The sequence below is a fragment of the Arachis hypogaea genome, chromosome 14 (genome assembly GCF_003086295.3).
Source record: "Arachis hypogaea cultivar Tifrunner chromosome 14, arahy.Tifrunner.gnm2.J5K5, whole genome shotgun sequence".
In the NCBI taxonomy this organism is placed as follows: Eukaryota; Viridiplantae; Streptophyta; class Magnoliopsida; order Fabales; family Fabaceae; genus Arachis; species Arachis hypogaea.
Genome location: NC_092049.1, coordinates 6,468,389 through 6,494,938, shown reverse-complemented (window position 1 = coordinate 6,494,938; position 26,550 = coordinate 6,468,389). Strand labels below are relative to the sequence as shown.

The window sequence follows — 26,550 nt, the reverse complement described above, 5'->3', positions numbered from 1 at the left end:
GAAGAGGAAGATAAATATGATAAACAAGCAATTGGGAAAGAGAACCAGGGGGATCGAGTTTATATGAAGGATATAGCTGAATTTTCTTGTCTTACTCCGCTGAAGCTTCTTCTTGACGTTGTTGATGCTCCATTAGCAGCCAATATTGATGCAGTTAGAGCTCCTCACCACCAACATACACAAAGAAATGCAATCAATTTAAGGATTACGGCCAAACACGAAACGACGTAGTTGGGATAGGATAGGAACAAACTGAAGAAGATGCAGAACTCTAATTAAAACACTAGTGAACATCAAATAAATAGTAAGTTGGGATAGGATAGGAACAAACTGAAGAAGCGAAGATTGATTCTGCTTTTTTTTTGTTGACTTTGAGTTTGACTTTGCAGATGTGTCAACATGCTAGAGCTTGTACACATGAAAACCCTTAACTAAGGGCAAGCATGAGATCAATTGTGGTAGCATTAATGACACTTTCATCAGCAAGTGAGGATTGGGATGTTGGCTCTTTTTATGAAAACCAAGCTTTGGTGCATCTAATGGCTGGAAGGTAGTCTTAGCTTAACGGGATTACTCAGTCATATACTTATATACACGTTTCTCTTCACCCTCAAGCTATATAGAACTCCCAATTTTCTCAACACTAGCAATCTAAACATTATTCATGACATGAATCTAATCTCCACTTTGAAAAACAAAGCATTTTCTATCTCCAAAAAGAAAAACAAAAACAAAAGATTCTTAAAGATATAATATCAAACAATTGAATTATTATCTGATTTTTAAGAAAATAAAAAGATTTTGAAAAGATAAAAAAAAATATCTTAAATTGAATTAACTAGGATCTTTGGGAGATTTATTTTTAAAGCAATGATAGTCCGAAATTCCATATTATATATTTGGATTTGACTTAATAAGTTTATAATTTATATATTCGATAATAATAAAATATCTATTGGGATCCTTTAATTTTCTGTTTCCTTATCGTAAGTGATACTATTTGTTTTTCTGTTACAAAACTTTTTAGGCTACTTAATTTACGGCATACTACTATTTTAAATACAAAATTTTAATTATTTACTAATTAGTTGACTCAATTCAATTCTCTCCATCTTATTTTTGACTTTATTTTTGAAAAGGATTCTATCATGCTTCTTTTATAGAGTATAAAATTTTCACTCAATATTTAGCTACAATCACTGAACATTTTTTTTCCATTCTCGTATGTCATGCTTGTTCATTCACTTCTTTTCTTCGTTCTCTTTCTTTTCAATCTGATACTGATACTCAGATAGACTGAACATTAGACTGAACATTCACCCACGAAGTCGAAGCTACTGGATCATTCAACAAGGACAGTTGGAATCTACGCGTTGATCCAACCTGCACTAATCAATCATGTTCTTCCATGCTGTTATATCGAAGTTTCTTTAGGAATTGGACAACTGGAGATTACAGGAAACTTAGTTCTTTTAAAATTTATGGAAGTATGTATCACATATAGTTGTTACTTTCAAGGAACACCTTTTATTCACCTGGTCTCCACAACTATATTGTTTATATTAATCATGATGCAGCTTTTCATTGTGAGTTTTTCTTCCCTTTGTCATTAGAAAATAAAATGCTAAATTCAGAAGAAAAAAGGAACAAAGCGCCAAGAAGATGTGTTGTTACCTCGAACAAGAAAAGAAAAATTGAAGAATCTAAGGACGCTGGACAAACCTTGAAGATATGTCATCAGTGTTTGAAAAAGGAAAGAGCAGCATTTGTACCTTGCACTACATGTAGAAAAATGTATTGTATGCGGTGCATCCATCAATGGTATGGTAGTTTATTATATTTAAGCATTATTGTTATGAAAGGTTTATGCACATTTGTTCATGTCATTTATAATGTCTTCTTAGAATATAACTAGAACAAATCTCGGGTCTGTTGCACTTTCAAACTGAAATTGTCGATTTTTTCTCATATATAATTTTTTTTTGAGAAAAGTTGTTAAGAAATCCGCCATCCAATTGTAATTTGCAGAATTTGCTATGCTTCTTTGAACAATTTCGGTAGCTCACATCTTGACATTGTAGACTACGGTTGTAACTAATTCTCGTTTTCGTTTACTCATAGGTATCCCAATCTGACAATAACAGATATTTCATTAAGGTGTCCCTTATGCCGTAACAACTGCAATTGCAATGTTTGCTTGCGTTCAAAGGCAATCTTTGAGGTTTGTTTTATTATAGTAAAATTAAAGTGCTACATCTTAAACATACAAGGAAATTTTGGATAACACATTGATTTTCTATCTATTATCAGACGTCTACAAGGGACATCACATGTACTGAAAAAGTTCAGCATCTGGTTTATATGATCAAATTAGTTCTTCCATTTATGAAACAAATTTGTGAAGAACAAATTCAAGAGCAAGAGATTGAAGCTAAAATACAAGGTATTTTATTATTTTAAACCCCAGCTATGGCTTCTTTCATGCATCTTTTTAGCAAAATCACTAACAGGAAGCTTTGATACTATATTAGGAAAATCATATTATGAGCTTAAGATACCACAATCTCCTAGCGATGACGAGCGTATCTATTGGTACATATCCTCCTCTAGCTTTGTATACTAGAATGATTTATAAGATTCTTATGTTATGTTTTTTATTTTTTTTTGGTTCTTGGAGCAGTGATCATTGTGCTACTTCAATTGTTGATCTTCACAGAAGCTGCCCCAAGTGTTCATTTGAAATTTGCCTTAATTGCTGTAAAGAAATTCGCAAAGGAAGCATTTCGGTACTGCCTGAAATGAAGTTCCAATATGTGAATAGGGGCTTTGATTATATGCATGGTGGTGACCCTTTACCAGTGTCTAGTAATTTAGAGTCTCCAAAGGGTCATCACACTAGGGTATCTACCAAATGGAATGGCAACAGTGATGGAAGGGTTAGATGTGCTCCTAAAGAAATCGGAGGTTGCGGCCACTCATCGATGGTGTTGAAGCGTGTGCTTCCAGATGGTTGGATATCTGAATTGGAAGCCAAAGCTAATGAAATCTTAAATTTCTTTTTCAAAACTGAACATGAAGAAGCTCTTCAGAAGGAAGCAATTTCATGCAGCAACTCTATGCTGAGAGCAGCTTCTAGAGATAGCCCTGAAGACAACAACCTATACTATCCAGAGTCTAATGAGATATCAAATGAAGGTTTAGGCCTCTTCAGGAAGCATTGGACTAATGGTGAACCGATTATAGTTCGCAACGTTCTTAAGCAGGGGACAGGTCTGAGTTGGGAGCCAATGGTTATCTTGAGGGCACTATCTGAAGGTTTAGGTTACAAGATCAACTCAGATATGTCAGTGAAGGCTATTGATTGCTTGGCTACTTGTGAGGTTTGGTCTACTACTCCTTTTGGTGCTTTAATACTTGGTTTTACCAAATTTTGCTGCCAGTATCAGCATATGAATTAGCTAAATTTGAAAGTTATACCGATTGGAATGAGGTTACATGATCAATACCTTGGCTTTATATTTACCTGTGTGTTGTTGCATACGAAATTTCACATTCTGTATACTATGGAGCATGCACTGAACTCTTTCTAAAGGCATACTTATAATTAAAACAGAGAAGTAGCGAATTGTATATTGAAATGAGTTGTGGCCTGTTCCACGCCTTATTTCTAGTCATCCACATGATATTATTCTCATGATTTGGTGCATTTCCATTGATTTTCTCTGTTTTAGAATCCAGATATTATGTTGCTGCAACTATCATCTTACATAATAGCAATGTACTAGAATTCTGACCCGAACCCACCGTTATAAATCTTTGCAGGTTGAAATTAAAGCTCGCATGTTCTTTAAAGGTTATATGGAGGGAAGAAGATATGTTAACCTTTGGCCAGAGATGCTGAAGCTAAAGGATTGGCCTCCCTCTAACAAGTTTGAAGATCTTTTGCCGCACCACTTTAACGAGTTTATCAGTTGCTTACCATTCCAAGAGTACACTGATCTTCGAGCTGGAGTCCTCAATCTTGCTGCAAAGTTGCCAGAACATGTCATAAAGCCTGATATGGGTCCGAAAACATATATTGCTTATGGGATTACAGAAGAACTTGGCAGAGGGGATTCTGTGACTAATCTCCACTGCGACATGTCAGACGCTGTATGTTTCATTACTTCCTAATTTTTGTCTTGGCCTTCTTCTTTTTCGAACTTGCATTTTTATTTGTGCTTTGAATGTTAATCTTTGTCCATAAATAATCCCTTTAAATTGTAGAAGATGAGCCATTTTGTAACAGTAGAAAACATAGCTTTAACTTTCTACATTATTTTGCCAAATTTAAAAGATTCTTTCTATGCATGTAATATCTATCTTGTATATAATATCTATGTTATAAGATTGTACAATATTCATATGAATATCATAAATAATAGATGTAACTTCTATTTAAACTAATTTAAACTTGAGGGGTAATTTTGGACGGTACAACATCACATATTTTTCACATCTAATATGTCAATCCATTTAAAAATTTTATGTACGATGTCTTTTTGTTTGAAATGGTAGCATACTTATTAATTATTTTCTGATTTCTTATTCAATATTGTCACAGGTGAATATTTTGACTCACACTGTGGAAGTGAAGTTAACTGATGAACAACATTCTGCCATCTCAAAATTGAAAAAAGCACACAAAGAACAAGATAAGAAAGAGCAAAATGATCAAGAAAGTGTTGCTGAATACAACAGAGAACTGAAAGAAAATAATGAGAAGTGCTTTATTAGGATCAATCCAAAGAATTTTCCAAATGATGTATCTGCAATCTCGGAAGAAACAAGAGAAACAGGTGCTGCTCTTTGGGATATTTTCAGAAGAGAGGACACTGAAAAATTAGGAGCATATCTAAGAAAACACTCCAAAGAATTTCGACATATTTATTGTTCGCCAGTTGAAGAGGTACTCCAAAGAATTCCTGTTTGTCCTTATTATTCATGCTTTATTTATGTGGCTAGTTTATTGATTTATTTCTTTATTTTGATAGGTTGTGCATCCAATTCATGATCAATGTTTCTACTTGACTTTAGAGCACAAAAAGAAGTTGAAAGAGGAATATGGTTAGTACTTAGTACAAGAAAAAAAATACAAATTGCTTAATAGTTAATTAATTAGTTATGTAATTAATCTTAATGTACTAACTAATTACTTGAATGAATCTTAATATTCAGGTGTAGAAGCTTGGACTTTTGAACAAAAACTTGGTGAGGCAGTGTTTATTCCTGCTGGATGCCCTCATCAAGTGAGAAATCTGAAGGTAAAAAATCTCCTTTTAGCACATATACTGTGAGAAATTATTTATTATTTGATTAAATTTTATTGTAAATATTTTTTTTTTACATTTTCAATGTAATAGCTAATGCTACTATTAGTAGTACTCATAAATAGTTAAAAGTAAAACCTATCTCTTGATTTATGAGCATCTAAATATTTTCTTCATACTTAATCTCACTGTCAAGTTCTATATTATCTATATATGTGAACTTAATTTTCATGTTCTAAATCTTCCACACAGTCATGCACAAAAGTGGCTGCAGATTTTGTGTCACCAGAGAATGTTCACATGTGTTTGCGTCTTACGGATGAGTTTCGTAATCTTCCAAAGAATCACAAAGTCAGAGAAGAAAAACTCGAGGTGATTCAATTAGCTTCTAACACAAATATTTTCATTTTGCATTTCTTTTCTTAATTATAATGTGTTTCAATCTAATTAAAAGAACATGTAGTGTAAATAATGTTTATCTTTGTTTTTTTATGTTTATTGATTATAGATGATTTTTTATGGAACAGATTAAGAAGATGATAATCTATGCTATTGACCAAGCTGTTAAAGATTTAGAGAGATTATTATGAGTACTTCGTTGGGATTAATACAGCTTAAAACCGTATTCACTTCTGACTTAGAAGTTGTTGTAATTTTTGCAACTTTTTGGATGCAGTGATTTAGATTAAATTGTTAGAAAAAATTTATAATTATCCATTTCATTAATAAAGAGCATAATCTTTTTGTTATGGATTTCTTTGTTATTTATTGATGTATTTATATGCATAATGCATTCATAAAGCCAATTTCAAAGAAAGGAATTATGTAAAAGAATTTCTATAAAGGAATTTTAAATAATTTAGCAAAAGATTTTGTCGATTATTACATAGTAAATGGTAAAATTTTACTCCGATTTTTAACTATTTTGTTAACTTTCATTCCGCTCCTCGCGGATTGAAAAATGACATTGTGGTCCTAACAAATTAACTTCGGCAGGCATTCTACTATTCTGTTAATGTCTTTTTCCAAGAGTTAATGAATTTTGCCTACTTGCCACGTTAGCTTATGACGTGTCAAAAAATCATTCTAAAAACAAAATGCTTCTGTCATACGCTACAGTAAAATAGAACAATTAAACTTTTCAGTAAAATAGAACAATTAAACTTTTGAGAAAAATTTAGAAGATCCTTAAAACCCCTTACTAATTATTTGAACATAGACACATAAATTTATAATTAACTATAAAGTAAGACAAGTATTTCTAAATTTCAATAAGTCATTGTACTTACTATTGTACTGATTGTTGGTCTTGATTGGTAGTAACCTTAGTTCCTTGCTGCTTCTTCTTTTTATGTTGCAGAAATTTTGTTTCATTACATAGTGTAAGAAAGGGTTGGTTTCAAATGCTTATGTTCACCGTTTTGATTGATGGGTAATGCAAATATGAAATATTGATTTGGCCTAGAAGAATTTTCAGGTAATGATCAATCATCAAGGCATTAGGCCAGACTTGATCACATACAATACGTGATCAATGACCTTTGCAAAATCGGTGATTTGAAGGAAGTTAGGAAACTTGTGAATGACATGAGTGAGGGAGGTTTAACATCTGACAAGATCACGTTCACAACACTGATAAATGAAAATTGTAAAGTTGATTATATAAAATTTGTATTAGAGGCTGCAAAATATTAAAAGGGATTGAATTTGATGAGGTAGTTTTTATTGTACTTATATAAAGACTTTGTAGTTTGTAGAGAAGAAGAAAGAGAAGGAGGACCAAGAATGTAATGCTGCCACCAACCAAGGCCAGCTACCAGTGCAGCAAATATAATGGTTTATTAAAATTTAGGGATAATTGTGATATTTCATGGTTTATTATGGGTTTATGTGTCTATGTTTAAATTAGTTAGGAATTTAAATGTCTCTTAAAATTTTTTTAAGAGCTTAATTGTCTTATCTTACTGTAGCATATTGCTGAGACGGCAGAGAACGTTTTGTCCCTTAGAATAGTTCTTTGACACGTCATCAGCTAACGTAACACATAGGCAAAATCTATTTTTTAGTCAGAGATATTAATAGAAGGGGTAAAAGATCTGACATAGTTAATCATTAGAGGCCACGCGCAATGTCATTTTTCAATAGGTAAAAAGATGGAATGAGAGTTAACAAAATAATTAGAGATCCAAGTGGAGTTTTACTCAAAAATATATGTTTGATTGTTTGGTTTAATGTTAAAATAGATCAAATCATAGATTGAACTATAAAGAAATAGTAAATTGAGTAACTATAATGGCTTCTGGAAAAGGTTACCTTCAAGTAGCCAGAAGTGTTGAACAACAAAATATAAGCTATAAATTAATTTAGTCTGTAAATTAAAAGAATGTCATTGATTGGCAACTAGGTCCTATATACTAAAGCCACTATGAGTGTTTTCAAGTTTGGAAAATGATACTATTCCTTACTCATACATATTATTTATTAAAATATTATTTGATTAAAAAAAGTTTCCTTCACGTTACATTTTCACGTGGTATGATCTATATGATGTTAGCTTAATTAGGTTCTTAATTAGCTGGATTTGAAGTTCTGTAGCAAAAGACCATGCTCATTCACCTATTTTATTGATTAATTAGGTAGTGTTTGGTAAAAAAATTGAGACTGAAAAATTAAAATTAAAAAATAGACAGAAAATATTATTATATATTTATATGAGAAAAATTAAACTCTAATTTAATTTAGACAAAAAAAATAAATTTAAAATTAATTAATAAAATAAAAATATTTTAAATATAAATTATTTTTTAAATTTTGATTTTAATTTTTAAAAATTTTAATTTTTTATATTTTAATTTTTTAAAAATATTAAAAAAATTAAAATTTTATATTTTAAAATTAAAATTTTAATTTTAATTTTAAACTAATAAACATAATACTACAAACATAATACTAAGTCTTAATCTTTATTTTCGTTCAACAAAACAAAAATTATTCACATTTGAGAGAGGAAGATGTTTAATTGCTTAGTGGCCAAGGGTAGTGTTTGATTAAGAGTGGAAGGCAGGTAATAACCCATTATATGGACTACGGAATATTATAACATGTTCTTTATTGGCTCAATTTATACTTCTGTACTCTTAACGCAATGAAAACATTATTAAACCGCAAGTTGATCTATCATTTTGGGTTTAGCATTTGACAAGAAAATATGATGAGAGTAAAAAGATAATTTAAAACGGTTTAACTTTTATTTTTTAAACAATCATGATAAAAAATTAAAAATTTAGATTTAGTTTGATAAAGTTTTTACTTTTTAAAAATAGTTTATAAAAATTAATTTTTAAAAGATAATATTTTAAAAATTGTAATATTTATGTTTGGTAAATTAAATTAAAAATAGCTTTCAATAAACACAAGCAACAACAATTGCGTTTGGTAAAATAACTATTAAAATTTAAAAATACTATAATAGACATAGATGTAACCATTAAATTTAAAAATCAGTTAACATATGAGGTTATATTAGACTTTTAAATTTTGAAAAGCACAAACCAACTTTAAAAAGCTCTATCTTAGATGCTTTTAAAAATACTCAATCGTTTAAAAGTTGCAAGCACAAGCACATGGTCTTTTTGATTAATCAAATACAAAATGAGGAGCTTGAACTTTTAAAAAATACAAGCACCTCTTCAAAAAATTTTACCAAACCAAACTGTAATAACATTTTTAAGATTAAAATCAATCGTAATAATCCGTAGGTTAAAAATCAGCTAGAATATATTTAAATATTATATAAATATATAATGATTAAATTCTAAACACATATATATGAATTAGTGTATAAATGTTTATTAATATACTTTTTTACATATAGAATAATAGTAAATATTATAAATAACATCAAAATTTTAGACATTACAAATATAAATTTTATAAATTATATACAATAATAGATATTTTTTTAAAAATAACATCAAATTTTTTCGGTCCGCTTATTATAATAAGAAATTGAGAAAAAGGCAAATAGATTCCCGACCTTTTGCACTGCGAATATTTTTATCTTTGACCATTTGAAAATATTTTTAAATTCCTCACCTCTTTAAAAGTTGGACGGATTAGTCCATCCGTGCAAATGCCTCCGTTAGACCCAATGAAAAAGTCTGACGTGTCTCTCGTTTTAATGACTTGGCGTTACGGGTGCATACGTGGTATATAAGTGGAATGGTAGTTTTGAAAATTGGACAAATAAGTCCCTCCCCTCAAAACTGCGTCGTTTTGTGTGGCATCCCTTTACATACATGGGTGGTGAACTTGGCTCCTCCGAGCGTTTCCATGGCTTACATAGTTTTCCATGGTTAAATTGTCTTTAATTGGCCAATGTTATTGATTATCACCACCACAATTTGAGTGCGATTTTCCTCTATCACCATTCATGCTCTCAACCATCCAAAGAAAAATAGTTCTTACGAGAGAATTTAATATTCCCTTGATAAACCAGGCGGAAAGATAGAAGGTTGCACCACAGACAGGAGATAAAGAGCGAAAGTTGAATTGGCAGTGTTGAAAACTTCATAATGGCCTATTGCAATCCTATGATACAATTTTTGCAAAAGGTGTGGCCACAGCACAATACATAGGGCACATTTTTAACAATGTTAAAAGATTCTCAGCATATTGGGGATTCCAGCTCTTCTTCTCTCCCAACAACCGAGTTCTCATCATCAGAACATTCCGATGCAGAATGAGTTGGCTTTGTGGAATTATTTTTCTGCCGCACACTTTCAGCAATATAATTTGGAGCAAAGTTCCACATTCTCAATCATAATAGGTAAAATGACCAAGCATAACGGATTATTTGGACTTCAATGGGATCATTAGTGGTCAACTCTAAGCATCCAATCTGAAAAAGCCAAATAAGATGGAATCACATAACTGTAGCTGGTAAAACTTAGAAAAGTTATTTTAGGGAGAAAAAAAAACAAAGAAAAAATATTAACCACAATAACATCTTCCCTCAAAACTAAATCATGTTGGAGGAATAGAAAACCAAACATATATTAGAAGTAAATATTATATCCGCATCTTGCTAAGCAATGATCATATGCAATACACCAATAATATTAATCTAATTCATGCATCTGATACACATTCTATTAGCTATAAAAGATGCTCATAATACATGTCTTCCTCTCTTCGATTTTACTATAAATAACAAAATAAACATGTAAAAAAAGTTATTTCTAATTCATTTTTTCAAGCAAGAGGCCAGGTTCTTCCATAGTGAAGGATCTTAGTACATGCATTTATTTAATACACTACAATAGGTATCATCCATATGTGCTACTCTGTCACTTGCCAAAACACCAACACCCTCCTGACTTTTCATTTGGGAGTGATAGGTCAACACACAATTAATTATAGGCTCATTCATTCATTTGATTAGTAACTTCTCTAAACATCATCATTAAAAAAGAGCTAAATACTATAATCCGCATTTATTTTTCCCTAAATACAAGATAGGATGGTTCAATTATTTTTATATTTGATCACAAATATAACAATCAAACAAGATGATGGCCTACGAATTCAATACTTGTAGCATTGTGCTTAAATAACTCTACCATGATTGAACGAGAGCTTTCAGCATAATCAGAATTTAATTAAGACTGCTTAAAATTGTTCCTTAATCCTACATACATAACAACCAAGAAAACAGAGAAATTTCATCAAATTGTTTCAGAAAAATATCAAGAAAGGTAAAAAAGTTCCAGACAGCAAGAATGTTTAATTACGCACAGATATAATAGTCCATACTATTATGGAGTATGATTATGGAGCTTGTTCAAATAAAGAACATCAAGTTGATGGAAGAGAACTAAAAATAGCTCAATTGCTCAATCCAATTAACAACTAGAAATGTGAATAAATATGTTTGACAAGCATTCGCATCTGAATGGACTTAACTATCGAACATAACTAGTAGCCATAGTAGTATCAAAAATCAATCACCACTTAACTGGCGATCCACATCAAGGCTGCGTTTATTTACAGAGACAGGATACTGAGAGAGGGACACATAGATACAAAATCGTGTTTGACAGAGGAGACATGGACAGAGACAATATGTCCAGGGATACTGAATTAGTGTATTTTGTGTCCATCTTGATAGGAAGGACACAGAGACACTAATAAGGGACACAACTTATTTTTCATTTTTTCTTTCATTATTCTTGTTAATTTTTTATAATTATATTTTTTATTATTATATTTTTCGTCTCAAATTTTTTGAATGAAAAAAAAAGAGAATAAATTAAATTTTCATAATTTGTTCTAGATTATCACCAAACAGGATACAAGAACACAAAATTTGTGTCTCTGTCCTTTATGTCTTGTTCTTAGTGTCTTGTCTTATCCTGTTATCAGAAACAAATACAGTGCAAAGGATGGAGGGTATTGGCAGAAAGGGTAGGGAAGAGGGCAATAACGTTTCATATATCAACTAGTAAGAAGGGATGAAAGTGTATATAAAGGGCTACTGATGCATGAGCATCTTTCCTATCTTTTTCTAGTGAATTTGTATTCAAATTGTTGAGTTTAATCAAGAATTAATTATCTTTTAGCCACTATGGATGCTACTTTAAATCGTGTGTAATTATGTTTATTTCAGGTAGCATTCGGATGGATTTGATGGAGTTTCTGTAGAAAAAGAGAAGAAAGCGAATGATGCTGTCAACCCTGACCTCCCTGCACTCTAACATAAATAACTCAAGCTACAGAGGTCCAATTGACGTAATTTCAGTAGCGTTCGAAAGCTAACTTCCAGAACTTTCCAACGATATATAATAGTTCATACTTCTTCTCCAGAAATTTGGCAAGGGTGGCACCTCTCCAAGTTAGGCGTCGAGACAAAGGGGAAGCTTCAAGTGCCTACTGCCAAGGTGGCGCCTAACTTGAGGTTTCTCAAGTTAGGCGCAAGGTACAACAAGCTCATTCACTTGGGTTTGGCCACCTCCAAGTTAGCGCCAAGTCCTCTAGGCTAGGCGCCAACAATAAGAAGCAAAGTGGTCCCCCTTTCATCCATCAATACCTGCACGAGACATTAAGTGATTTTGATTAAACTTTTATTTCATTTAAAAATAGGAAAAGATATTATTTGATTTTAGAAAATATATTTTACATTAATTAGGATTAGATATAAAAGGAAAAAGAATCATCCCTTCAGGCTTCTCTTCTCTCACACCTCATTCCGTACTTTACAGTTTTTTCAGAATCCTTGTTTTCTCTCTGAACCATGAGCAACTAAACCTCCACTGTTAAGGTTAGGAGCTTTGTTTATTCTATGGATTAATACTATTACTGTTCTATTTTATTTCATGTATTGATTTTAATTTTAAGAATTATTTTCGTTCTTTATCTTATGAATCTAGGTGGAACGGAAGTATGACCCTTGTTCTAATTGAGTTCTTGTAAAACTTGGAAAAACTCTTTGCTTGAACAACAGCTTGAAAATAATTTCTCCTAAATTTCTAATTATCTGGACTTAACGGGATACGTGACATATAATCCTCTTATATTTGGATAATTAGAATTTCTGTGGCATATAAACTAGAATTGAACTTAACCCTCTAATTGGAATCAAGTGACCAAGGAATTGGTGATTGATGAAGGTTAGAAGAGACTAAAAAGGTATAAGGAATTAGGATTTAGTCACATATAGTTTGCCATGAATTGAATCTTGCATGATTAAAATAGTTAGTAAAAAATTTAATCCGGAAAATAAATATCTCTGAAACCTTAACTGTTTTCTCGATATATTTAACATCAATTTATTGCTTGCTTTTTGATTCCCTGAATTTACTGTTTGATGCAATTGAACTCTTAACACTCTTTTTTATTTGTCTAACTAAGTAAACCACTTAACCATTGTTTCTTAATCCACCAATCCTCGTGGGATCGATCCTCATTCACTTGAGGTACTACTTTGTACGACCCGGTGCACTTGCCAGTTTGTTTGTGGTTATAAAATCTACACCAAGTTTTTGGTGCCGTTGCTGGGGATTGACTGTGATTGACAACTATTAGTTGTTTGATTGCTTAGATTAGGCATTTTAGCTTTAATTTTATTTAATTTTACTCAATAATTTTCGAAAATTTTTGCTATTATTTTTTCTTAATTTTTGAAATTAAGTTTGGTGTTACCTAGTTGATTTTATTTTAATTTTCCTATTTAATTTTCTTTATAAATTTTGAATTTCCTAGCTTAATTTTAGTCATCATTTACGAAAATTTTTAGCTTTAATTAGTTAGTGTTTTCTTTTAAGTCTTTACACAGGTTACTTCACTGGAAATTCTCTATACTCTGACGTAGAGAATCTCACTTTTCTTGTCTTCTGTCTATTTATGAGCAGGAATAAAGACAAGGAACCTCTTACAGATTTTGATCCTGAATCTGAAAGGATTTTGAGGCGGCGCTTGCAACAAGCTAGATTTTACAAGGCTAGTGAAAATCTGAGTGAAACTTTGAAAGAGAAGCTGCAGAGTCTACCATGGAACATAATCGTGCTGTCAATGCCAATAGGGACGGACCCAAGCACAATCTTGCCCCTACGTGTTTTTAATTTTTGTTTTAAAAAATATAGTTATATATAATATGCCATCACTTCAAATTTTAAATGACCCCACTACAAATAAAATAAATTCAATTAGCTAAAGTTTTAAATTTATTTTTTTATTTTTTTTTATCATTTTGACTATTATTTAACCTAATCAAATTTAATTATTGTACCGTCACTTCTTTATTCTCTTAAACCCTCTTCTTATTTTTATATTTTCAACCTTCTTTTTCTATTCCTTATCTAATGGTCATCTTCTCTTCATCAAAAAGTAAATTTTAAATTTTTTAATTTTTTTTATATAGCTCTGCATGACTTTATGTATCTTTCAATTTCATTATTTATCTTTTTGATATTTTCAATTGCAAGTTTTAATTCAAATAATTAAAGTTTAGGTATTAATCTAATATTTTATTTTTTCGTGACTTTATATATTTTATTTTATTCTCAATTTATTCATCCTTATTACTTATTTTTTATCTTTTATTCTATTATATGTACCTATGTTGCATCTAAAATTTTAAAATGAACTGATTAATTTACTAATTTAGAATATATTTTTTATTTTTAAAAATAATGATAAAAAATATTTTAATTACAATATATAATTAAACAGATACATAAAATCTTTTATCTAACATTATATGAAAATTAAATTAAAAAATATATAACAAATTTAATTATTTTAAAAAGAAATAAAAAATTATAAATTATGTTTTTATTATTTTATATAAACATACTTTTCATATAAAGATTTAATTTTTCTAGTATTTATATATAATTCTAATTTCAAATTATAAATACTAATATATCATTAGGCGCTAATATGCCAATTAATTCAGTCTTTTATTATTAAATGTGTACAAAAAGATTAGTTAGGATAATAAGTTATCTATAATTTAATTAAAATATTTTAATTTTAAAAATATTTTTTTTATAAATTATATATAATGAATAGTATTTTAAGAATAAAAGTATTCACTAACTCTTTTTACTTTTTATATCTCCATATAATTAATAATATTTAACAAAACTTATTTAATATATATATATATATATATATATATATATATATATATATATATATATATTTGCCCCCACTCCTAAATTTTTTTGGGTCCGTCACTGAATGCCAATGTGGCAAATCTGAATGAAAATGAACAACCTAGAAGAGTGCTTGGTTCATACACTGCCCCCAATGCAGATCTTTATGGAAAAAGTATTGTGGTGCCTCCTATAGCTGTAAACAACTTTGAACTAAAGTCGCAGCTAGTCACTCTTGTGCAACAAAATCGTCAGTATCATGAACTTCCTCAAGAAGACCCAAATCAATTTATTTCTAATTTCCTGTAGATTTGTGATACTATGAAGATGAATGGAGTGAATCCTGAGGTTTACAAACTCATGCTCTTTCCATTTGCTATGAGGGATAGAGCAAAGCTATGGCTAGATTCTCAATCCAAGGAGAGCCTGGACACTTGGGATAAAGTGGTCACTGGATTTTTGACTAAATTTTTCCCACCACAAAAGCTAACTAAGCTAAGGGTGGAGGTTCAGACCTTCAGACAGAAAGATGGTGAGACCCTCTATGAAACTTGGGAGAGATACAAGCTGCTAACCAGGCAATGCCCTCCGAACATGTTTTCTAAATGGACTTAACTGGATATCTTTTATGAGGACTTATGTGAAATGTCCAAAATGTATTTAGATAATTCTGCAGGTGGTTTATTGCACATGAAAAAGATATCAGAGGAGACTACTGAGCTTTTTGAGTTGGTTGTTAACAACCAATATCTCTACTCATCTAACAAAATCCTGTGAACTCTGGGACTCCTCAGAAGAAAGGCGTTTTGTAAGTGGAGGCTTTTGATGCTCTTCTTGCTCAGAACAAAATTTTGTCTTAGCAGATAAATTTGATTACTCAACAATTGAGTGGGATGCAGGTTTCAGCTGTTAATACTCAGAATGCACCTCAAGAGGCTCCTTATGACATGACTGGTAGCTCTATGCAAAGTGAGAATTATGATTATATATAAACTTCTTCTGAATAGGTCAATTACATGGGAAATGCTCCTAGAAACCCCAATAATGATCCATATGCTAAAACCTATAATCAGGGATAGAGAAATCACCCAAATTTAGGGTGGAGAGAGCAATCTCAGAAATCACAGAATTTTAACAATAATTCTCAGGGCAGTTTTCAGCAGAATAATCATAATAACCACCAGTTTCAGTCTCATCAACAACAACCACCTTAGCAGGCAAATTCTCAGCCCCAAAAGAACACTGATTTAGAAGCACTACTAGCTAGTTTTATACAGGAAACTAGAGCTTCACTTAGAAACTTAGAGGTGCAAGTAGGCCAGTTGAGCAAGCAAATACCTGAGAGTTCTCCAAGTACATTGCCTGGTGATACAGTGGTGAACTCAAGAGAAGACTGCAAGACCATTCAATTGAGAAGTGGTAAAGTAGCTAGTTCTGAGACTAAGGTCAATGAGGAGCTAGTTGAAAAAGAAGCTCCAGAGAAGAAGAAAGAAGAGGTGGAGCACGTCCCTCCTAGGTGTGCAGATAACCCATTCCCAGTCTCTCTTGACACTTATCCTACATTGCCAAAGGCTGTTGAGTACAAGCCTAAAATGCCATTCTTTAGAGACTTCAGAAGGCTTCCAAAGACAAGCAATTTTCTAGATTATTAGAAGTCTTCAAGAAGCTTCAAATCAACATTCCTTTTACTGAGACTCTTGAGCAAATGCCTCTCTATGCTAAATTCATAAAAGAACTGTTGACTAATAAGAGGAATTGGAAGGAAAAAGAGACAGTGGTGTTAACTAAGGAATGTAGTGCTATTATTCAACATTGGAGATGTCACTATTCAGAGAGCTTTATGTGATCTTGGAGCTAGCATCAACCTCATGCCACTTTTATTGATGAAAAAGCTCCAAAATGAGGAGGTAAAACCCACTCGTATTTCTCTTCAACTTGCTGATCTTTCTATTAAATTTTCTGTGGGGTTGTTGAGGATTTACTTGTGAAAGTGGGGTCATTTATTTTTCTTGCTGATTTTGTTATATTAGATATGGAAGAGGATAAAAAGTCCTCTATTATTCTTGGAAGACCCTTTTTAGCTACAGGTAGAGCTCTGATTGATGTGTAAAAGGGTGAATTAACCCTGAGGGTCAATGAAGAACAGATGATCCTTAATGTGTTTGAAGCCATTAAACACCCTAATAATTCTGAAGGGTGTATGAGAGTTGATGTTGTTGAACCACTTGTTCAAGAGGTACTAGAGGCTGAAGTACTTGATGATATTCTGGATCCTCTCTCTGAGTATGAATTACTTGAGATTGATGATTCACCACCCTAGAAAGACATGGTGAGCACACCTAAGAAGGAGGGAGAAATCCCCAAGCTTGAGCTCAAGCCTTTGCCTCCTTCTTTGAAATATGTGTTCCTAGGTGAAAATGATTCATATCCAGTGATTATTAGCTCTTCCTTGAAACCTGGTAAGGAAGAGGCGTTGATTACAGTACTCAAGAGCCATAAAACAGCTCTTGGATGGACCATTAGTGATTTAAAAGGGATTAGTCCAACCAAGTGTATGCACAAGATCCTTCTTGAAGATGATGCTAAACCGGTTGTGCAACCACAAAGGAGACTAAATCCAACTATGAAAGAAGTGGTCCAAAAAGAGGTAATGAAACTATGGAAAGCCGGCATTATATACCCTATTTCTGACAGTCCTTGGGTGAGTCCTGTGCAGGTGATTCCTAAGAAAGAAGGGATGACAGTGATTAAGAATGAAAAGAATGAGCTAATTTCTACAAGGACCGTCACAGGATGGAGAATATGCATAGACTATAGGAGGCTCAACACTGCTACAAGGAATGATCATTCCCCCTTACCTTTCATTGATCAGATGCTTGAGAGGTTAGCTGGTCATGCTTTTTATTTTTTTCTAGATGGATATTCTGAATATAACCAAATTGCAGTGAACCTTCAAGATCAAGAGAAGACGACATTCACATGTCCTTTTGGAGTATTTGCTTACCGAAAAATGCCATTTAGACTCTATAATGCCCTAACAACTTTTCAGAGGTGTATGCTTTCAATTTTTTTTTGATATGGTTGAAAAGTTCATTGAGGTATTATGGATGACTTTTCTATTTTTGGTAATTCTTTTAAATTCTGCCTTAAGCATTTATCTCTGGTCTTGAAATGGTGTCAAGAATCAAACCTTGTTTTAAATTGGGAGAAATGTCACTTTATGGTCACGGAAGGTATTGTTCTTGGACACCGGATTTTAAGCAAGGGAATTGAGGTTGATAGAGCCAAGGTGGAGGTAATTGAAAAATTACCACCACCAACTAATGTTAAGGCAGTCAGGAGTTTCTTGGGTCATGCAGGATTTTACAGAAGATTTATAAAGGATTTTTCTAAAATTGCTAAACCATTGAGCAACCTACTAGTTGGTGATGTTCCTTTTGTATTTGATACTGAATGTCTGCATATTTTTGAAACTCTAAAAGCAAACCTTACCTCTGCTCCCATCATAGCTCCCCCTGACTGGGATTTGCCATTTGAATTAATGTGTGATGCTAGTGATTATGCTATAGGAGCTGTTTTAGGACAAGGCACGGCAAGCTTATGCATGTCATTTACTATACTAGTTGTGTATTAAATGATGCTCAAAAGAATTACACAACTACAAAAGAAAAATTATTAGCTATTGTATATGCTATTGATAAGTTTAGGTCCTATTTAATTGGTTCTAAGGTTATTGTTTTTACTGATCATGCTGCTTTAAAGTACCTTCTAACCAAACAGGATTCTAAGATTAATCAGATAGGTGCTACTCTTTTAGGAGTTTGATATTGAGATCAAAGACAGGAAAGGGTCAGAAAATCAAGTGGCTGACCACCTTTCCAGGATTGAACCTGAAGAAGGCGTGCTACCACCCACAGCTGTGACTGAGACATTTCCGAATGAGCAACTTTTTGTCATTCAGCAGGCTCTTGGTTTGCGGATATTGTAAATTACAAAGCCATGAATTTCTTTCCAAAAGAGTACAATAAACAACAAGTGAAGAAGCTACTGACTGATGCAAAGTACTACTTTTGGGAGGAACCATACCTTTCTAGAAGATGCTCAGATGATATAATCCGGAGATGTGTCTCAGATGAGGAAACACAACAGATTCTTTGGCACTGTCATGACTCTGATTATGGAGGTCACTTTGGTGGTGAAAGGATAGCTACAAAGTTCCTTCAGAGCGGTTTTTACTGGCCAACTCTTTTTCGGGACTCAAGAGTATTTGTGAAGAACTGTGACAGATGTGAAAGAGCTAAGAATTTTCCTGCCAACCATGAGATGCCATAGCAGGGGATTCTTGAGATTGAGTTGTTTGATGTGTGGGTATTGACTTCATGGGACCTTTTCCACCCTCATATTCCAACAATTATATCTTAGTGGCAGTTGATTATGTGCCCAAGTGGGTGGAAGCTGTGGCTCTGCCTACCAATGATGCCAAAGTGGTGATGAGCTTTCTTCAGAGATATATCTTCAGTCGGTTTGGTGTCCCAAGGACACTCATTAGTGATGGTGGAAGTCACTTCTATAATAGACAGCTGGACTCACTTCTGCAGAGGTATGGAGTCCGTCATAAAGTGGCAACCCCCTATCACCCTCAGACAAGTGGACAGGTTGAGGTTTCTAACAGAGAACTCAAGCAAATTCTGGAGAAGATCGTCAGTATCTCAAGGAAGGACTGGTCTAGGAAGCTTGATGATGCTCTCTGGGCATACCGGACAGCATACAAGACTCCTATTGGTATGTTCCCTTATCAGTTAGTCTATGATAAAGCCTGTCACTTGCCAGTTGAGCTGGAGCATAGAGCTTACTGGGCAATCAAGTTTCTGAACTTTGATGCTCAAGTTGCAGGAATAAAGAGAATGCTTCAATTGAATGAGCTTGATGAATTCAGATATTCGACCTATGAGAATGCTAAGCTCTATAAGGAGAGAACTAAGATATGGCATGACAAGAAGATTGCCATCAGAGTCTTTGAGCCAGGTCAGAGAGTGCTTCTGTTTAATTCAAGGCTCAAACTCTTTCCGGGAAGCTGAAATCCTGGTGGTCAGGACCGTTTGTGGTAACCAAAGCATCACCGTATGGTCATGTGGAAATTCAGGAAGAGAATTCTGACAGAAGGTTTACAGTTAATGGCCAGAGGTTGAAGCACTATCTTGGAGGCGAGATTGATCGCTGATGGTGTTTTTGTTGAAAAACCAATTCCCAAAACATCCAAAACTCACCGACAAGTGTACCGGGTCACATCAAGTAATAAAACTCACTTAGAGTGAGGTCGATCCCACAGGGATTGATGGATCAAGCAACTTTAGTGGGTGATTAGTTTAGTCAAGCTAACATTTAAGCGAAATTGGGTGAAACTTGAAGCAACAGAATGTAAATGACAAGGAATTATAAATTGCAGAAAGTAAATGGGCAGAAAACTTAAAGAGCAAGAAATGTAAATTGCAAGAATCTTAAATGACAAGAAATGTAAATTGCATGAAATATAAAGGGGAGTGGGTGCTGAAAATTAAAGAAAGCAATAGATCAAGCAACTGGAAATTTAAATTTCAGGAAGAATAAATCAAGATCACAACAACTCAAATGTAAAGTGCAGAGGAACAAAAGTGCAGGAAAGTAAATTGGGAACAAGGAGATCAGAGAGCAATCAATCCGAGAACCAGAATGTGAAATCAAATGCAGCAGATTTTAAACAGAAGTGCTTGAAGAATTAAAAAACAGAAAGTGACTGTGCTTAATTTGCAGCAATTTAAAGGATGTTGAAGATCTCAGGAGTGGAAGAGACTAGAAAACAAGTCTAGATCTCAAATCCTTCCTTGATCCAACAAGAACAAGATGCAGGAAAATTAAAGATGAAAGTAATGAAGAGAACTTTGATTCAAATCACAACTCAATTGAAAGTTTGCAGAAGAAAAAAAATAGAGAAAATTCTCAAGGTGAGATTGAAACAGAATTTCTTCAATTCTCAACCCAAGATTCAAGACAAGAATGAAAACTAAGAGAGAGCTCTCTAATGGAGCCCCCTATACTCTCTCAATGGGCCTTGATTCAATTTGAAGAGAAATTGAATTTAAATGGAATTTTGGTTGAATTTTGGCCCATGTGAAAATTGCTCCCAGGAGGATGCTCAGTTCAAGTGGGGAGCAGAGCATTGGAGCTTATGTTGGAGATCCTTGTCTCGTGCCAAGGCTTGGGAGAAGCATAAGGGGAATGCTCAACTCACAAAGGGAGCTGAGCATTGGTGCCTTGGTGCATGTCTTGTGTGCCTTGTGCTCCTTGCCTTGTCATGATGCGTGCCTTGCTTCCCTGGCCGTGTCAATGTTGCGCCTTGTGCACCCATGAGTAGCGCTCAGCTCTCTAAGTGAGCTGAGCATTGGTGCTTCCAAGGGGAGGTCCCAAGTTCAAACCCTTGTGAAAGCATTTGGAGAAAAGATTTTCCTTAAATTTTATGAAGAGAGCACGACAATGCTCTCCAAGAGAGCGCTGTGCTCTCCAAGTGAGCACTATTAGAAGCGCCTCCTTGCCTTGGAATGAGGCTCCCTCTTCGAATCTTGGTGGTTGCACTTTGGTCTATTTTTGCTTGTTTTTTGCCCTTAAAGATGCATTTCATTCGTGCCTCAATTTCATGCCAAATATAGATTGCCATACATCGTTGGAAAGCTCTGAATATCAGCTTTCCAACGCAACTGGAAGCACATCAATCAGACATTTGTAGCTCAAGTTATAGTCCTTTGAAGGAGGCACGGTCATACTGTAAGCGCCCAGATTTTAACTTAGCCAAAATTTTTCTTCCAAGCTCATCTTTGCATCAGGTTAATGCTCAGCTCTTGGCAAGAGCGGAGCATTGTATGCTGATTGTCTATTATCCTTTAATTTGGTCATGGGCCACGCTTTTAAAAGCGTGGCCTAAGGCTCCAAAGTGTGCTCCAACTTCAAAGTGTTTCCCAAAGCTCTTTTTTTCTCCTTTTTAGCTTATTTTGTGCTTCTTTGCTTCTTTTTCTTCTTATTTCCTACAAAATTTATAAAATCAAAAGATCAAAGAAATGTATCAATTAAGCATAAAAGCATTCATTATTCAAGCACAAATCATCAATTTCTTGTATGAAAAAGCATAGAAAAACATGACATGGTGACATGTCATCAATCGCCAAAGGTCCGCTCATCTGCTGAACTAGCAGAACTGACCGTCAAGCTAGTGACGTTAAAGAAGCGCTTGTCGAGAGGCAACCCAATATTTTCGTATCCTTTAGTCTGATTTCTTTTACTTTGATTTTGTTATTTATTTGATTTTAGTTGAGTTTCTACTGTTTTTCCTTTGTTTTACGTATGTTTGGATCATGCAGAGTAATTAGAATAGAAACAGGTACCTGAAAACAGAGTTTCAGACACCCTGGAAGAAGTTGTTTCAAATTGGGTGGTGCTTAACTTCAAAAACTCAAGTTAGGCGCCGCATATATGCTCACTTTGGATGTTACTCTCTGGAAGGGTGGCGACTAACTTGGCTCCATCAAGTTAGGCGCCACATAAAGAGTACAAGGAGTGATTTGGTTCTGCCTGGTCCGCGCCTAACTTGGCATTCCTCAAATTAGGTGCCACATCAAGCGTTCAAACTGCATCCAATTCGGGAGGCCTGAAGTTAGGCGCCAGGAAATCCAAATTAGGTGCCAGGTTGGAGGGTGCACTCAAGTTAGGCGCCAGGTATCCCAAAAACCACGGAATATAGTGCATCACATTCGGGACACTTCAAGTTAGGCGCCGTTGGTGTCAAGTTAGGCGTCAGGTTAGGGGGCTTCAATCCAAGTTAGGTGCCCCTTAATCCAAGTTAGGCGCCAGCTTCAAATTGCTCACCAAATCCAAACCAAATCACCTTATTTGGTTAAGCAAATCCACTTTGATCTGGTTCCCACTCCCATCAAAACCTTTCCAATCAATTCCCAGATATCCTCCTTTTTTTTTTCAAAGCCTTCCACCTTATAAACCATGCCTGTGAATGTTGTCCCCTTCCTCATCCGACCCATGCCTCCTGGTCCGTGATCCCTACCTATCTTCCTTTACCCCTTCCCCAAACCAACCCGTGAACCACATCCCTTCCCAATACTTGCCTGTGGCACCAACCCATTCCCAATTCATTCCCGTGACTCCAACCTAATGAAACCCCCCTCCAAGTCCTCTATAAAGCCCTCCTCTCTCCCACTTCAAGCCACACCTCAACGCACTTCACCCACACTTCTATACACACACAACTAATCACAATTCCTTCCCCCAATCCTCCTCTTCGAAGAACAAGCTAGCCCCTTTCTCATCTTCTTTTCTTCCTCTGTCTTTCTTTATTTCGTAAAAAAAAATAGAAAAGAAAATTTTAAATTTAATTTTTATTTTCTTCTTTTGCAATTTCTCCTTTCACTCCTCTCTATCTTCCCCTTTGTATTTTTCTCATTTGCTCGGGGACGAGCAAAAGTTTTAAATTTGGTGTTATCGCTTTGCTTGTTTGTTTTCGCTGTTTTCTGTAATGGCACCCAAAACTAGTGCACCCTCAAAGAAGAGGAAAGGCAAAGAGCCAGCCACCAGTTCTCATGATACACACAGGTTCTGATCCAAGTTTCATGAAGAACACTTCTATGATCATACCTACAAGAGGGCTGTGACTCCGGAAGTGAGATTTGCACTGAAACTGGATGAATATCCGGAAATCCAATTTCAAATTGAGAGAAGAGGGTGGCATTTTCTGTATAACCCGCACACAGAGGTTGGACAACTGATGCTCCAAGAATTTTATGGAAATCTCTAGGTCACATACAAGGACGTTGGGGGGTCAATGAGAAGGATTATAAGAGTTATGTGAGAGGCAAGGTCATTAATTTCAGCCCAAGAAGTGTCCGACAGGCTCTCCATCTGCTGGGTCCAGATCATATGTCTGCCTGTTACAGTGAGAGGATACATAGAGACCAAGAACTGGATCTAGTTATTGAAGAATTATGCATCCTGGGTTCTCAGTGGAGGATAGGTGCAGAAGGGAAACCAAACCAACTAAAGAGCACTGATCTTCTTCCTGTAGCTAGGGGATGGTTAGACTTTATGCGAAGGTCTATCATGCCAACTAGTAACCGGTCCGAATGCACTGTGGACTGGGCTGTCATGATTTACTGTTTCATGAAGGGAGAAGTGGTGGAGGTGGAGGATATTATCCCAGATCAGATATATAATATTGCCTCCAACCCCTCAAGAAGGCTAGACTTGGTTTTCCACATCTGATTTACCGCCTGTGTGAAGCAGCAGGGGTAAAGGTGGAGAATGACTTTTCCATTTCTGTTGAGAGACCAATTACCAAGAAAACCATGGAGACTCACAGGGAATAGCACAAGGTCCCCAGAGAAGAGCAAGTTGAGAAGGAAGCTCAACAGGACCAACCACCATTACCTCAAGGACACTACTTCCCACCTTAGGAATACTGGCAGCAACTCACTTCTTTCATTGAGCAGATGAGGATCACGCACGCAGGATAACTGTTGGCAGCAGTACACTGCGTCTATTGAGGAGATGAGGGTGACACAAAACAACCGTTGGAAGTATCTCACCACCACCCTCGATCAGATGAGAGTTGCTCAGGACTCTCAGCGCCAGGAGATTTCCCAGCTGAGACAGGATTATAGCCGCCAGAGAGGACCACATGGATCACAGCTAGAGGAGAGAGATCCCCACCTTGGATATTGAGGAGGCTTAGTTCCTTTCACTTCCTATATTGTTTTTCCATTACTATGTTATGTTCCTATTTTCTGCTGTTTTGTCTTAGTTTCTGTATGATGCTTTATTATTTCAATTCTTAAGTTCTAGTTTGATTTGCTAGTTTAATTCTGTTATTTGCTTTTAGTTCTGAAAAAAATGTCTCATGTATTGCTCACTGAGCTTGAATTCAAAAGAAAAAGAAAAAGATGTATTGCATGAGAAATAAAGCTATATCAAGGAGTAGTCTTATTCACCTAATGTGGTGGTATTCTTTGTGATTCTAAATGCATGACATAAATTGTGCATATTTAAATTTGAATCAAAGGATGTTGTTGTATAAGGAACAGGAATTTAGAGAACTATTATGAATTTTCTGAAGTAAACAAAAGCTTAATCCTTGAAGCAAAAGAAACAGCAAAAGGAAAATAAAAGTAAGGTTCAAAGCTCTGAGCATCAATGACTAGGGAGGTCAGACATGATTAAAAGCTCAAAGAGTTGTTTTCCTAGTCATATGCTTGTGGTGTGAATGTGTCAAGTAATCCTTGAGACAGAGCACTAAGAGTCGAGATCAAATGTATTTAATAGAGTATGCCAAGGGCTTTGAGCACTACTGTCTGGAAGTAACTAAAAGAAAAATCAAAACTTAAAGAGAGTTCCCCAGTTAAGTGCTTGTGGTATTTTTGTGTCAAGTGAAGGTTGAGACAAAACATTTAAAGTCACGGCTAGGCTCAGGGTGCAAAGCATCAAAGAAAAGAGAATTAAAAAAAATTTTCTATGTTCAAGGATTAAACTGAAGTATAAAAGATTAGAGAATTCATAATATTATCCGGATTCTGATTCCGAATGACAGTGACATCCCTCTTATTCAAAAGAGAGTGAGATGCCAAAATTATTCAAGATTACAGTGGGTAAACCCCACTTTAAGTAGAGATATGAGCTTAATTGAACTCTCAGTTCTCATACAAATTCACATCTTAAACCTGTATTAGTTTTGGTTGCTTGAGGACAAGCAACAATTCAAGTTTGGTGTTGTGATGTGTGAGCATCTTTCCTATCTTTTCCTAGTGAATTTGCATTCAAATTGTTGAGTTTAATCAAGAATTAATTATCTTTTAACCACTATGAATACTACTTTGAGTCGTGTGCAATTCTGTTTATTTCAGGTAGCATTCGAATGGATTTGATGGAGTTTCTATAGAAAAAGAGAAGAAAGCGAATGATGCTGTTAACCCTGATCTCCCTGCACTCTAACATAAATAACTCAAGCTACAGAGGTCCAATTGACGTGATTCCAGTGGCGTTGGAAAGCTAACTTTTAGAGCTTTCCAATGATGTATAATAGTCCATACTTCTTTTCCAGCAATTCGGCAAGGGTGGCGCCTAACTTGGGATTCTCCAAGTTAGGCGTCGAGACAAACTTAATCCATCAACTGCACGCTGCATAGGTGGACAAAGGGGAAGCTTCAAGTGCCTACTGCCAAGGTGGCGCCTAACTTGAGGTTTCTCAAGTTAGGCACCAGGTACAACAAGCTCATTCACTTGGGTTCGGCCACCTCCAAGTTAGGCACCAACAATAAGAAGCAAAGTGGTCCCCTTTCATCCATCAATACCTACACGAGACATTAAGTGATTTTGATTAAACTTTTATTTCATTTAAAAATAGGAAAAGATATTATTTGGTTTTAGGAAATATATTTTACATTAATTAGGATTAGATATAAAAGGGAAAAGAATCAGCCCTTCGAGCTTCTCTTCTCTCACACCTCATTCCGCACTTTATAGTTTTTTCAGGATCCTTGTTTTCTCTCTAAACAATA

General features: G+C 34.5%; 1 protein-coding gene, 1 non-coding gene and 1 pseudogene across 4 annotated transcripts; 1 reads left to right on the top strand and 2 right to left on the bottom strand.

Moving 5' to 3' along the window:
• Window positions 1-6,058, top strand: LOC112741247 (lysine-specific demethylase JMJ29). Of its 3 annotated transcripts, none has more exons than XM_072215422.1 (14): window positions 1-304; window positions 390-550; window positions 1,292-1,487; window positions 1,614-1,821; window positions 2,122-2,221; window positions 2,311-2,443; window positions 2,532-2,592; window positions 2,681-3,380; window positions 3,823-4,152; window positions 4,604-4,948; window positions 5,034-5,106; window positions 5,218-5,303; window positions 5,562-5,681; window positions 5,837-6,058. In XM_072215422.1, the coding sequence occupies exons 3-14, from the start codon at window positions 1,409-1,411 to the stop codon at window positions 5,897-5,899; spliced, it is 2,298 nt and encodes a 765-aa protein (XP_072071523.1). In that variant the 5' UTR covers window positions 1-304; window positions 390-550; window positions 1,292-1,408; the 3' UTR covers window positions 5,900-6,058. The 3 variants fall into 3 exon arrangements, with proteins under 3 accessions (XP_072071523.1, XP_025645924.1, XP_025645925.1); XM_025790139.3 differs by having other exon boundaries at window positions 5-304; window positions 1,308-1,487; XM_025790140.3 differs by having other exon boundaries at window positions 5-304; window positions 1,296-1,487.
• Window positions 6,059-9,599: 3,541 nt separating this feature from the next.
• On the bottom strand, window positions 9,600-10,439 carry LOC112742147 (uncharacterized; annotated as a pseudogene).
• Window positions 10,440-15,457: 5,018 nt separating this feature from the next.
• LOC112746112 (small nucleolar RNA R71) lies at window positions 15,458-15,565 on the bottom strand. The gene has a single exon (XR_003174010.1). It is a non-coding gene; the product is annotated as a small nucleolar RNA R71 (small nucleolar RNA).
• Window positions 15,566-26,550: the final 10,985 nt, after the last annotated feature.

Excerpts from the sequence above, each read along its gene's own strand:
- LOC112741247 (XM_072215422.1), top strand. The coding sequence starts at position 1,409 with ATGCTGTTATATCGAAGTTTCTTTAGGAATTGGACAACTGGAGATTAC. Across the intron at positions 4,153-4,603 it reads ACTGCGACATGTCAGACGCT|GTGAATATTTTGACTCACAC; the intron begins GTATGTTTCATT and ends ATATTGTCACAG. Across the intron at positions 5,304-5,561 it reads ATCAAGTGAGAAATCTGAAG|TCATGCACAAAAGTGGCTGC; the intron begins GTAAAAAATCTC and ends TCTTCCACACAG.